Source organism: Paralichthys olivaceus, chromosome 23 (assembly GCF_024713975.1).
Source record: "Paralichthys olivaceus isolate ysfri-2021 chromosome 23, ASM2471397v2, whole genome shotgun sequence".
Taxonomy (NCBI): domain Eukaryota; kingdom Metazoa; phylum Chordata; class Actinopteri; order Pleuronectiformes; family Paralichthyidae; genus Paralichthys; species Paralichthys olivaceus.
The window spans coordinates 17280436-17293417 of record NC_091115.1 but is presented as its reverse complement, the minus strand read 5'-3'; the positions used below and the strand labels follow the sequence as shown (position 1 = coordinate 17293417).

Genomic DNA, 12982 nt, shown 5'->3' with positions numbered 1-12982 from the left:
GGGTGTGTGAACTATATCTTTGAGTCTGCATTTGCTTTATCTCTCAAGTCTGAACAGGTTCAAAGTTTCTCCCAGAAAACACTTTGGGCCTGAGTCATCAAGCGTTCTACAGAGGAAATTTCTACGTTTTTTTCTAATATTCTGACATTCCCTAATGTTTTCTTATCTGGGATTTGTTCTTATATAAGACCAGAATCTACACACACTGAAGAGCACTCTTAAGCACACTTGACTACTGACAAGCTTGTATAAAATAATCAGCTATGATGTTCAGTTCATCACGGAATGATAAAAGTGAACAGCTGACAGTAAGTGATCTTCTTCTGCAGCACAATGATAACATTCTAGCTTAATACAAGTCAGAGGATGACTGTACTAAAAAGAAGATTAAAAATAAATCAAAATGAAAGAGGCTTAGAGAAGCACCTTATCCCATGGTAAATCAAATAAACGATGCAGGAAATCAGGCTGTCAAGTACTGATCAACTGACCTGGGAGAAATAAATAACATCAACAGAAATACGATGTGGTGGAAAACAGAGATTACGTGAGTGACAGCTGGAGGAAAAAAGCTTTGCATATTTTGTCTTCAGTGGGACACTCAAGTAAGTTAAACAGAATATTGGGCCTTATTCACCAACCATTCTTAAGAGGAAATGTCTTCTTAAAACAGTTTTTACAAATATTCACCAATAGACATTCACAAATGTTTTCATATCTGGGATTTGTTCTTATATAAGAACAGGATCTACGCACACTAAAGAGCTCTCTTACACACTTGACTACTGACAAGTTTTGCCAATGACCACACACAGTCCAGCCATATACTAGGTTTTGACCTAGTCTTTCTTTTATTATGACAGACTTACCCTGTGAGCAGAGGAGGATCTGCATCTCCAGCAGGGTGCAGGTGAACACCTGGACCAGATTTTCTACTCCCAGCAGGTTGAAAGCCTCTGAAAGGGGGAAGTCAGCAAGTGGCAGCTCCCCCAGCCCAGGCCTCTGGCACACGATGGGCTCATATACACCGTGGAACTTGAGCGTTCGGCCTGGAGCAGGCAGCGGCACCTCATACAGGATATTGTGAATGTAGCTCTCAAGTGGTAGTGGGGGGGCAGTGGTTGCTGTAACAGCCCTGTGTAGCTGTGACAGGAAGTGGCGGCATGCGTACATGAATGGCATGGGAGTGACCAGACACAAAGCTTTGGACACATAGAGGGTGTCCCGTGACGAGTCATAGCCACCTGCTGCCCGAGATGAAGGTAAGGTGGATGAGAAGGTGGTGGAGTCAGCCTCGTCTAAACTGCTGGTCAGAGAGTCCATGCTGGAGGAGGAGGAAGAGGAGGAGGACTGGGGGTTGGCGGAGGCATGCTCTGCATTGTGCATCTGGGAGAGGGTCTGCATGTCGGAGCAGATTTGCGGGCTGGTCACCTCCTCATAGAAGGTGTGAACGAAGCCATAAGTTCGAGAACCATCCTCCCTGGTGATGATGAAGGAGTGAAACTGAGGATCACGTGGATCTGCCTGCGTCTGGAATGACAGTCCTTTAGGCATACACAGCTGCAAAGAGAGGAAACAGTGGTCAATCACCACCTCAGAGCAGACGATTGTCAATTCCACAAAGTAGTCTAGCTCTAGCTAACTTTACCATTGTTCTGATATCATTCTGATCCTGGTAAAAATTGTGTGTGTGTTTGTGTGTGTGCGCGTAAAATGCATACAATTAAATCCAATCAATTCATCACTGACGCCTGAGATATTTGTGAGCGCTTTGTGTTAGTGAGTGTAGGCCTGGGCCGATAATCAATAAATCAATTAATCGCACGATAAATTAAAATGAACTCAATAATTTTTCCGGCTTCGATATATCGCCATGTGCATGCGTGTTTGTTTTCCTCCTCTCTCGCCTCCAAGCAGGCCGGATGACAAGAGGGTTCACTCTGTGCTCGGTCTCAGCACCTGGGGGCGTTGGTTGCGGAATGAACAGAGTGAACCCTCTTGTCAGTCATCCAGCCTCTTTGTCTCTGTGGGGGGAGGCGGGGCCACTAGCATTAGCCACACATGCTACACACACAGAGTGCAGCGAGTGAGCGTCGTGCGGAGCAACGCGTGGAGAAAAGATGATTGTAAAGCCAAATGCCACAGCCCCAGTGTGGGAATGTTTCGGCTACAAACCGAATGAGCAAGGTGAGCCCATCAACACGGACGAGCCAGTTCAAAAGTGGTGGCAGCGAAAAAAGGCAACACAACAAAGTTGCATGCCCACCTGAAGCATCACCACCCGACCCAGTGTTCCCAGCTGGGGAAACAAAGTGCACCTCGAGATGCAGAGCCTTCGTCCCGACAGTCAACACTCACTGAGGCGTTTGGTCGACAAAGTAAATATAAACGGAACAGCGCAAAATGGTGTGCGCTCATTGAAAGTGAAGTTCGCTACATTGCTAAAGGTAAAAAACACTGAGAAATAAAAGTGTACTGTCTTTGAAAGGGTGTGCATTATTATGATATATTATCATGTTGACAATAATATCGTTTATCGGCAATAATTCGTGTGACAATATATCGTGCAGCAAAATTTGTTATCGTCCCAGGCCTAAGTGAGTGTAATGTTCTCAAACAGTCTCGATAAATGTTCTTTCATTTCACAATTATAAAAGCAGAGTTAAATTAGCATACAGTACATAATCCATTGATACTGATTGTTATACATGATGAGTATCAGTTTTACCGTGTGAGGACATTTTGGATGGTCCTCACTTTCTAACACCCTCAACTGGCTGTGTGAGGGTTCAGATTTGGTTCTTGGTTTCAGGTTAAATTAAAGATTAGGTTTAGACATTTAATTGTAATGGTTAAGGTTTGAGTTTAGGACTAGGGAAAGCATGATGTAATTGAATGTTCTGGGATGAGAGCATTCGAGGAAGGAAGAGAGGATGATGAGTTTCAGGGGGTCATGGAGGTATGATGGAGGAGGAAGAGAGGAGGAGAGAACCCTCAACAGCTCACATCATCTGGGGGTCAGGTTTCAGTCACAGCACTGCAGCACGATGGCATGTTTCCACAATGTAAAGTGAGACCCAGGACTGAATTATTCAGCAGAGCTGATGGAAAAATAGGCAGTGACCTTCAATCATTAGCAAGTAACACCCAGAGCCACACACAATGGTGTGGTGCAAGACATAGGCAGGTATATGGCGTACAAGTTATTTTTGAATCAACATATAGTCCATCCTATATCGCCTCTGGTGTACATCATTTAGTCGTGTGCTACAAGCCAAGATAGTGAAAGCATGAACCGCCTTTCTCGATTTCTGATTGGATAGTACTCCTTGCCTTTGTTGGTTAGGTTGGTTGGTTTAGGTTAGTCATCCCAGCGTTTGTGTTCCTGGTCTGCCCTTCACCTGACCTCTTCATGAACTTGATACAAATATCCTAAATAAGGCAAACTACAAAAACATTTGCCTCACATTTTTCAGCCAAAACAACCTTGTGTCACTACACTGGTGCTGCTAGCCACCAGCTAAGGTAGCCCTCCACGTCTCGTCAGAGAGGATGCTGATTTTAACAGAGATTTTTCCTTTTTTAACGATTTCAAGTGTAGGCATCAACCATGGTGAGCATTTTTCAATAGAGTAACTTATATAGTAATATTACTGTGGCATGAATATTAAGAGTCATGCCACAGCTGTGCCTTTGGTGCTGAATGGTTCGGAAGCCAAAGAAGAGGAGTGGAGAGAGGCCCAACAGGGTTTCAATAAGATATGGAGGGAGTAGTACAAGAGGGCCTACCTGAAGTCCCTTGACCACCAAGTGATCAACTTCAAACAGACTGACATGAAGACCCTGCAGTCAAGAAGTCTTTCAATGAGATTGGGAGTATTTTGATGAGTGTCAGGAGCAGACCACAGAATATGGTAGAGTTGGGCAGCAAGCCACACATGGAGTTCATGCATGAATACAAACAGATCCTTGAGGACACTGCGTCACTCATCATCAAACTCGTCAGATGGTGGCACACCATCTAGAAAGACAACAAGGACCATATCAAGCGCATCCAGAACTTAGTCCAGGACCTGTTTTACTCTTGCCACAGTGAGCTCAGTGATACTGAAGAATGGACAGACAAGCAGGTTTAGCGTGAGGATGGAGGAGAGAAAGGAGGTGCAAGGTGTAAATGGTCATTCTAAAAATCAATTCTAAAAATCCATCAGGGGCAACGCTAGCCACAGGTAGTCAAAAAGCATGTGACTTTGCCATGGTGCTGCACAGACCAGTGAGGTGGAATTGGAGTATTACTCCTTCCTGGATATGGTGGGCAGTCTGCTGGATGCAAACCTGGACTCAACAGTACAAATACATCTTCATTATCCATGCCAACATCGGCCTCACCATTGACAAGGTCATCTACAGCATAATTTGGCAGCTGCAGCACCTGGTGACAGGGGGCAGAAGGGGTGAACCTCTCTTCACAGTGTGCCAGAGCTACTTGGGGAGACTATATACCAATGGAGAGCTGAGAGAGTCATGAATGAGGTAAACTGCTTCAAGGTGATATCCAAAAACCTGAGAGGGCCCAGGTAGATGACCCATTAGATGTATAGTGCCTGTCGAGCAAACAGCAAGTGGAAGCGATGCTCTGCAAGACAGAGTGGCACAGCCAGTGGTACACAGAAATGCCAGGAGTATGGACTGCTTTTAACACTCACAACATAGTGTTTGTCATGAACTTCGAGAGGTACATGTACTGCAGAAAAGCACAGGTCAAAGCCAAGAAGTTGCAGCAAAGAGTTGGAATAAGTCAGCACAAACGCTTCTATAAGTGGCACCAGAGCTGGCTGGCTAATCACATCACAGCCTCGGTTGAATGCTTGGCACAGAACTGGCTGGTAGGCAAGGAGGTCCTCCACTTCCACTGATGGATGAAGAAACTATCAGAAAAACTGTGAATGAGTGATAAGAGAGGTGATGTTGAGAAAAGGACCAACATAGTAATAATTATAGAACTCTGCCTGATTAGTTTAATATTGATGAAGCAGTCAAATTATGTCACATCGATGTTCTGACCAAAAGTTTACTCACTAAATCTGTACTTTTTGTAAACTGAGATTAAAAATAAAGGCAGCAAAAGAAAAAATGTGTCCTTAGGCAAAATACTGAACCCCAGATTGCTCTTCACGGCTGTGCCTGCAGTGTATGAGTGATAGAGATAAAGAAGAATGATAGAGAAAGAACTGCATGTACTGTAGATGCACTAAATGAATGTGTGTGAATGGCAGTTATTGTACAGAGCTTTGAGTGGTCATAAAGACAAAACCGTAACCCTATTTTATAATGGTAGCACACACTGGCCTAGATGATCTGTTGAAAATGTCCTATTCCAAGTGACAGTTTATAAAAGCAACTATTGACCCATAGCCTACTTGCAAAATGCAAGAATATGCAATTTTCATTTGTGGATAGAATAAGGAATATTTGACTCAAAATACATCTACATCAGACTTACATGTCACTGTTTATAACACACAACATTTATACTTAGCTGGATGGGTCAGCGAAAATCGTGGCATTAATCAAGATTATACAACCCATTTAACCAAGCAGGAAAGAAATATCCTGCACTAAATGTTTAATATTTAATCATGAGAAATTTTTGTCAAAAGAGCCAGAGAGTCAATTTTATTTTGAAAAGTTGTGAACTTGGGTCCAAAGATTGTGTCGATTGCTTATGTATGAACTGTTCTGTAAATAATTTAAACTTAAGTTTGGGAAGTTAACCGAACACATGAACAGTGATTCTGTTTAATTTTATTAATTTTGATTGATTATAAAATCTTCATCGCATTCATTTGCCACTCCAGGTCTCCCAACACAACCGGATAACTATTGCTCACCACATCTTTCATTAATCTAAATTAGAAGAACAAATATAAATTCAAATGATCAACTCTAATCACCCAGAACGTAACATTTTGTGGTGGTGTGGCAGTTCTGTCACTTTCTCTCTGTGTGACTCTCCTCCTAACAGTTATCAGTGGGGCTGAATACCCCCCTAATACACAGATGAACCAGGTAGGATGAGCAGAAGTTTCTAACTTTACTTAGCAAAAATCAGGTACATTGTATAAAAAAGATCTACACACAACATGCAGGCCACTAACATTAAAAAAGAGGGTATATTATAGGTATGTTTTAGAAGGGCTCACTAATGACAAGGAATAATTCAGAATTATGCATTACCATAATCTAGAGCAGTCGTCACCAATCTTGTCCAGCCCAAGATCAGTTTTTAATTCCAAATGTAAGCTGAGATCTACCACCCTAATATCTTCTAAAAAACCCACTTGGGAGGGTCATATATATAATTTTTTGCAATTTCTGTTAAAGGCTCAGTGAACGAGCGTAAATAAACACAAAGAAAGGCAGTTATGCAACTTTATCTATTCAATGCACTACATTCACATTAATGTCAATTCATATTTATAGCATCTGTTCAATGCACACTATTTAGCTTCAGTTCAACAATATGTTCTGCAGAGGAGCCGCAGCACAATGTTTTAACATATACTGTAAGCTTTGACTTGAATATGGGAATAAATATGACTATTTCCTTGTATAAAAGTAGTCCTGTGTACTCACATAAATACCAGTACTACACAGTATGAAGCCGTGCATCTTCTGCTCCTGCAAACATTTCACAATAAAACACCCTTTTTAAACAAAAAAATGTATAACGTCAACAGAAACGCTGAAGTGCTTTTATTTTGAAACGCCTACAGAAAGTGTTAACAGATCAACATTAAAACTCAGGTGAAAGATCATTTTCTCTGTTTATTCTGTCTATGTCACAATGTATTTACAATACTTCCCGAATCTGTTTCAAAGTAAAAGCACTCCAGCATTTCACTTTCTGAATACATTTATTTGTTGTAACAGGGTTTTGATTGTTATCAACAGACTGAAAGATGCATGTCTTCATACCATAGAGTCCTGACATTTAGATTAGTGCATAATCTGACATGTATTGAAGGAAATGCAGGAGATAAACCAGCAGCTTTGCCTCCAGTAGACACACAGCGGGTGTGAACAACAGACAACCAACTGCAGACTGTGAATCTGGAGAGTTCAAGGATCGACAATGAAGGTTTTAGATCAACCAGTAGATCACGAACGAAGGGTGACCACTGACCTAGAGCATTACCAAAGGTCCAAGCAACACTCGTGCTGTTACACTACTGCAGCCACCTACCATGTTGACAGCATCCTGGTCGAATGGGTTCCACTCGATATTCTCAGGGTAGTGGGCCAGAACTTTGGACTTGAATTTCCTCTTCAGGGGACTTTGCTCAAAGTTTTCACCTGGAGTGAAAAGAAAACAAAGAAGAATCATGTCAAAGCTTAAGAAGAGAATCTACAGAAGAGAGACATAACAGTACAGGCTGTCATGTCCTCTGGAGGCAGAGTGCACTTTCCAGCTGACTCTTCAAAGCAAGCATTCAATTTACTAAGCTCATCTGGCACTGTGGCCTCTTCAATAGCAGTACAACAATTGCTCAATATCTGTTAACATAATTCTTATGAAATACACAAGCACAGTTGGTGGTATAATACATAATTGTTTTGAATGCTCTACCTCAGGTTTAACAAGTTGCAGTAGAAGAGACATAGTTAACTGTCTTCTTCAACATTCACTCAGTAAAATCTGTCGTCAAACTTTATATGATACCAATAATAAGCTGAATAAAGATTTGACATTTACTAGCCAACTATCTATAGTGATTGCTACTGCAGTCTCTGTTGATATATCTGCTTTTGTCATTGATGATTTATATTCCTCAGGATTTATGTAGTTCCTTTGATGATCAGAAGGGAAAAATCAAAGCATGGTGCTGTGGGGTACAAAGCGTATACTCTGTCTGATCCAGGCATTAGCTTTGATGAGTGGCTAAAACAAAAATTCTATTTATCAGCAGAATCTCGAAGCAAATATCTGAACATGTGAGAGATCACTTGAGGTAACTGGGTGAAACCACCATTTAAAGACAAATGAAAAATGATGTAATTCATTGTTGTTGCTTGCCCGCTTTGACATTCAACTAAATACCATTAAGATGAAAGGGAACTGATGTAGCTCAAGGGCACATCAGCGGGTTGAAAACTTGCTGGATTATAGGCTCACGTCTTATCCGTGATGAAATGTCTCCTGAGAAACGGGTTAAATCTGCAGCTTTGTGTTACTCTCTGTGGGCTATTTAATCTCATTGCTGATCGAACATTTTATTACTTTTAAGTGACCAGGGGCCTTATTTTTAACTGTTGCGTGCACACAAAAAACAGGGTCTGAGTGATGCATATTCTACTTTCCACGGAAAAAATGGGTTCTATAAAAACAAACTTGACAGGAGAATGTGTGCACTTGTAGTGTAGTCTGTTGAAAATGTTTTGACCATCCTCACACATTACTGAAAAAGCCACTATATATTATGTATATATAGTGTATATTACATTATATCTGTACACCATTAAGAGAAGAGTGCCTGGCTAATTCCTCTCTAAGCAGTAAACAAGGTCAGATTATAGATAAAGGACCAACCAACAGAACATTGTTGTGTCTACACATAGAGACTCTCGTATCTAATTAAGATGCCCCTGACAGAGAGGCACCAACTTCAACTCTCACCAACTTCAACTCTTTTGTGTGTTTGACAAGTGGCAAGACATAACGACACATTTAGGAATGCATATTGAGACTTAAAGATTCAGTCTGTAGAATTAAGTGACATTTAGGTGAAGTTGCATGTTGCAGCTGAAAACCCCTCACCTCACCCTCCCCTTCCAAACATGAGAGAGAACCTGTGGTAAACTTCAGTTTTCTTACTCAAAAGGTTTTAGTTTGTCCAGTTTGGGCTTCTGTAAAAAAACATGGCGGCCCCCATAGCGAAGACCCCCTCCTGATGTAAATATAAATATAAAGTATTTTAATATAAAAAGCCCATTCAAGGTTAAACAGAACAACAATTTAGATGAAACACACTAGTAAACAACATCACTAGGATTATTTTATGTTCAATAGATCCTTTTCACCTAAATCTTACACTCTGGTACTTTAACTATCCAACAGGATGTGAACACCTACATGTTACAGCAATTCAGCCATTCATTGATGTGCTGTTATAATGGGTGACACAAGTAGAGGAAGATATATGGGGATGCTGTGAGAGACATCTTCAGACAATTGCTCATGTCTGTTAGCGTTTGTATATTGTTGCACCTTCTGGTCTCCTTGATGCATCAAGTCTACATTAAAATCTTCTGCATAAGGCATCAGCTGCTGCCCGAGTTCTCCTTTCACCAGCTTTCAGAAAACTTCCATAACAGAGATGTAGATGGAAGGTGCTGAATTGATCGACTTTATAACATTAAACCAGCAGTGTATTTGTTGTTGTGCGACACAACTGTTCCATAAGCATCCTTAAATTGTAAAAGATATAGGCCAATTTAAAGCAAATTAATAGCAGTTAAAATTGCCGGAGCAATTAATCATTTTTACAATATCTTTAATAACACTGTGCAAGTAGGCTACAATTTAGTTTTCACAGTGTTTGAATAAATTCAACCATTTTAAGTAATCAATTGATTAATACAATAATTGTTCCTTACTTATGTTCATCTGTCAAATGCACATTTCCAAATGATATCCTGTTGCAGGTTAGGATATCACCGTTTGCCATGAATTTTCTTTGTGATTTAATCTTAAGTAATCTTTCAGATTGCTGTAAAGATACAAACACTGGTACATGATGGATTCACTGGAACTGCAAGAGGACTATGTTAATGGACGATTAGCACCATTTTGGTCACACATGTGATCAAACATTTTTCCTAGGATGCACCAGTGCGCCTAAAGTTTAGCTCGTCAGTCTATATGTATTTTCTCCTCTCCTCTCCTCCTGAGTCTGGGAGCAAGGCAGAGTTCACAATCACCAATGAAGATGGGTTTGTGGTGATAGGAGGCAGACACTGGTGTGTGTGTTGAGAAGAAAATCATGTGACCTCCATGGCTATCAATTCAGCCATGGAGGTCACATAATTTTCTTCTCAACACACACACCAGTGTCTGCCTCCTATCACCACATGTCACTTCTATCACATGTCACTCCTATCACCACATGTCACTTCCTGTCCTTGCCTGCTGCAACCAGCAGCACCTCTCACCTGAATAATGGGAGGATTTGTTGCTGCTGCGATCGTGTCTGTGAAGAAAACCTTGGTCCGTAGCCATTTCTCAGGACTTTACCCACAGGTCATGTTTAAAAACAGCTTAACAGACAGTGAAGCAGAAATGAGAGGCGAAGTTAGTTTTGATTTTTATTCTTTTGCCTACGTCATTCGGACGTGCCTGCTACTGTAACAAGTGAATTTCCTCAGTGTGGATCAATAAGGTTTTATCTTATCTTAATAAAATCTTTATAAAAACCTGCTGTATTCATATTTTTTTTCCTGGATAAACGGGACATTGCTTCTTCTGCAACAATGAAGTTAAAACACAGCGTTACGTCATAATCTGCGTGGGGAACATCTGTCTGCAGGAGTGTCTTTGTGTGTGCGTGTGTGTGCGTGTGCGTGCTCGTCGCTGTCCCTCTTCACACACAAACTGATAATCAAATGGGATATTCACCATCTAGTCCTATATTCCAAAATAGTTATTAATCGATGATGTTGGATCATAAGAGGGGGAGTGAGGAAGAAGCTCCGACATGAGACTCTAACCCAGAGAGGACCTTCGATGAGCGTCTGTCCTGAAGTAGCGGTGAAAATCAGCTGAAATAATGAACGTAGCTGAAAACATGATAATGTTTCATCACTGCATCTATGCAGTGTTAACTTTTATGCAACAGCCCAAACATTGGCATGTGATCTGCTCCTCCTCCACTCTGTGCTGTGTGCGTCAACCTAACTCTATGTGGGTATAACTCTATTCCAGCCACATGATTTGTTTCGGCACTGTGCTATTCTCATTCTATTACTCAAAACATGGATGGTATGAATTCTATCGGCGTTATATTGACACACCTAAATTTCTATCGAGGAAAAGTTATATCAATCAAAATTGATTGTGAGAGGTTTCCTTGTTCAGTTTTCCAGCTTTAATTCTGTTGGGACTTTGTATCTGTGAACAATAGTTGGGCCTACATGTGTAGCCAAAGCCTGAGACCACATGTCTCCTTTGTTCTGAAGACAAAGACTTTGTTCAAGAACTCTCCAAGGGTCCTTCATCTTCTCAATTAGGTGTGAAACCTGCCCCTGCAAACAACTACCAGCTACAAATGATCACTGTGCCTCAAGACCCATGAGATTACCAGGCCAATAAAACCACAGTTCCCCCTCTGCTCACTCACTCTTCTAATCACTTCTCCTGTAGGAGGGGTGTACCTATCCTGCTCACCCAGCCAGGGAGACATTCTCCCTACCCAAGCTCTTTCGACATCCAAGCAGGCCTGCCTGAAGCAGACTGCTAAGTAGAAGTGTGGACGTTTTTCACACTTTCTGAGAGAATTGCAATTTGTAACAAATATATAATGTTTCCAAGAGACGGCTCTGTGGCTGGATGAGGATTTTGTAGCAGAGTGTTTACTTGATTTATAATGTGAGGCATTACTAGAAGAAGGACATGAAAGATATCCGTTTATTTCTTCTTTACTCGTTAACTCCTCTCTCTCCACAACAGAACCACACTGCTTATGACAGGAAACACAAACAACACTTTATATTTTGTTTCAACTAATTGAAAGAGATATTATCAGTGCATTTAATTAATTTTGAATTTTAATGCCAAACATTTGTTTTTCGACTTATGTTACATGAAGGCCAAAGTATAGAGAAACCTTCCTTACTCTCATGCACTAAAAGTATATCAGCTATCCTCAACCTTCTTTCTTTTCTTTATTGAACATTATATTCCTAGCCTTTCAGTTCTATAACAGGCTTTATTTTTAATTGCACATTATTTTATCTGAATTAATATTTTAATACATTGAGATGTCTATTTGAGATGTCAAAATATTTTATTTAAATTCTTTTGAAGGAGAAATTTTCCTCCTCCACCTAAAGTTGGTTGAAGTTATCTGATGTACTTCACACAAAAATTAAACAAACACACTAAACTGACTCGGAAGTGTTTTTGTTGTGTTAAAAATGGAATATTGCTTATTATATTTTACACTTTTACCCTCAGGTGTGCATAAACAGGCTATGAACTTCTTTTTAAGAAACGTGAAATTATTATCGTTATCGGCCATGTGAAGCATGTAATTATTGGTTATGCATCTGCCGGAAAAATCTATATCATGCATCCCTGATTTTGTCCCTCTTCTGATATTGACGTCTGCACATTACGTTACAAGTTGTGTTCAATAAATAATGAAAATATTACCATCAATTTTATTAGTAATATATCTATATTATGCCCAGACCTGGAACAGGGCATCAGTGAGCCCCTGGATAGTCTGTGGTGGTATTTGTTGGCATCAGATACACGAATACATAATATTCCAAAAGTGCTTAATTGGATTTATGCCCTATGCTACCAGTAGTGACAAGGACACTGGCAGAACACAAAACTACAGAAGAATAACTCAGGAGATAGGATAAGGAGAGAGCCATTATCTGTAGCCACCACATGCAAACCATTCCCTTTTTCGGGGTTGTCTTACTTTTGTCTCTCTATTGCACCTGTTTCATTTGCACCAAAACAGGTGAAATTGATTCACATTTTGAATATAGGACAAGATTTGAATGAGTTGAATATCCCTAGCATGTTTTAAGGTCTCCTGCACAATTTAGGTGAACAACTACCAGTAGATTTTAGCAGATGTTATGTTATGTTAGGGACATAAATGGAGTGAACCCTGCGAGCTAGTTCAGGCAGCCAACTCGAGCTGCGCTGCTCCAATTAGCAGCCTATTTAGCCCCTCCACCACCCCAG

General features: G+C 40.6%; 1 protein-coding gene across 5 annotated transcripts in view; it reads right to left on the bottom strand.

Moving 5' to 3' along the window:
• The window catches only part of LOC109637510 (DENN/MADD domain containing 5B), a 58647-nt gene that overhangs the window by 24258 nt on the left and 21407 nt on the right, over positions 1-12982 (bottom strand). For 4 of the 5 annotated variants that reach the window (XM_069519514.1, XM_069519513.1, XM_069519515.1 and 1 more), the window contains 2 exons: positions 7247-7356; positions 870-1560 (listed from right to left, as the gene is read on the bottom strand). In XM_069519514.1, the coding sequence (XP_069375615.1) occupies positions 870-1560; positions 7247-7356 (801 nt within the window). Of the gene's footprint in view, positions 1-869; positions 1561-7246; positions 7357-7630; positions 7813-12982 lie in introns of those variants that run through there. The other variant, XM_069519516.1, reaches the window with a different exon arrangement.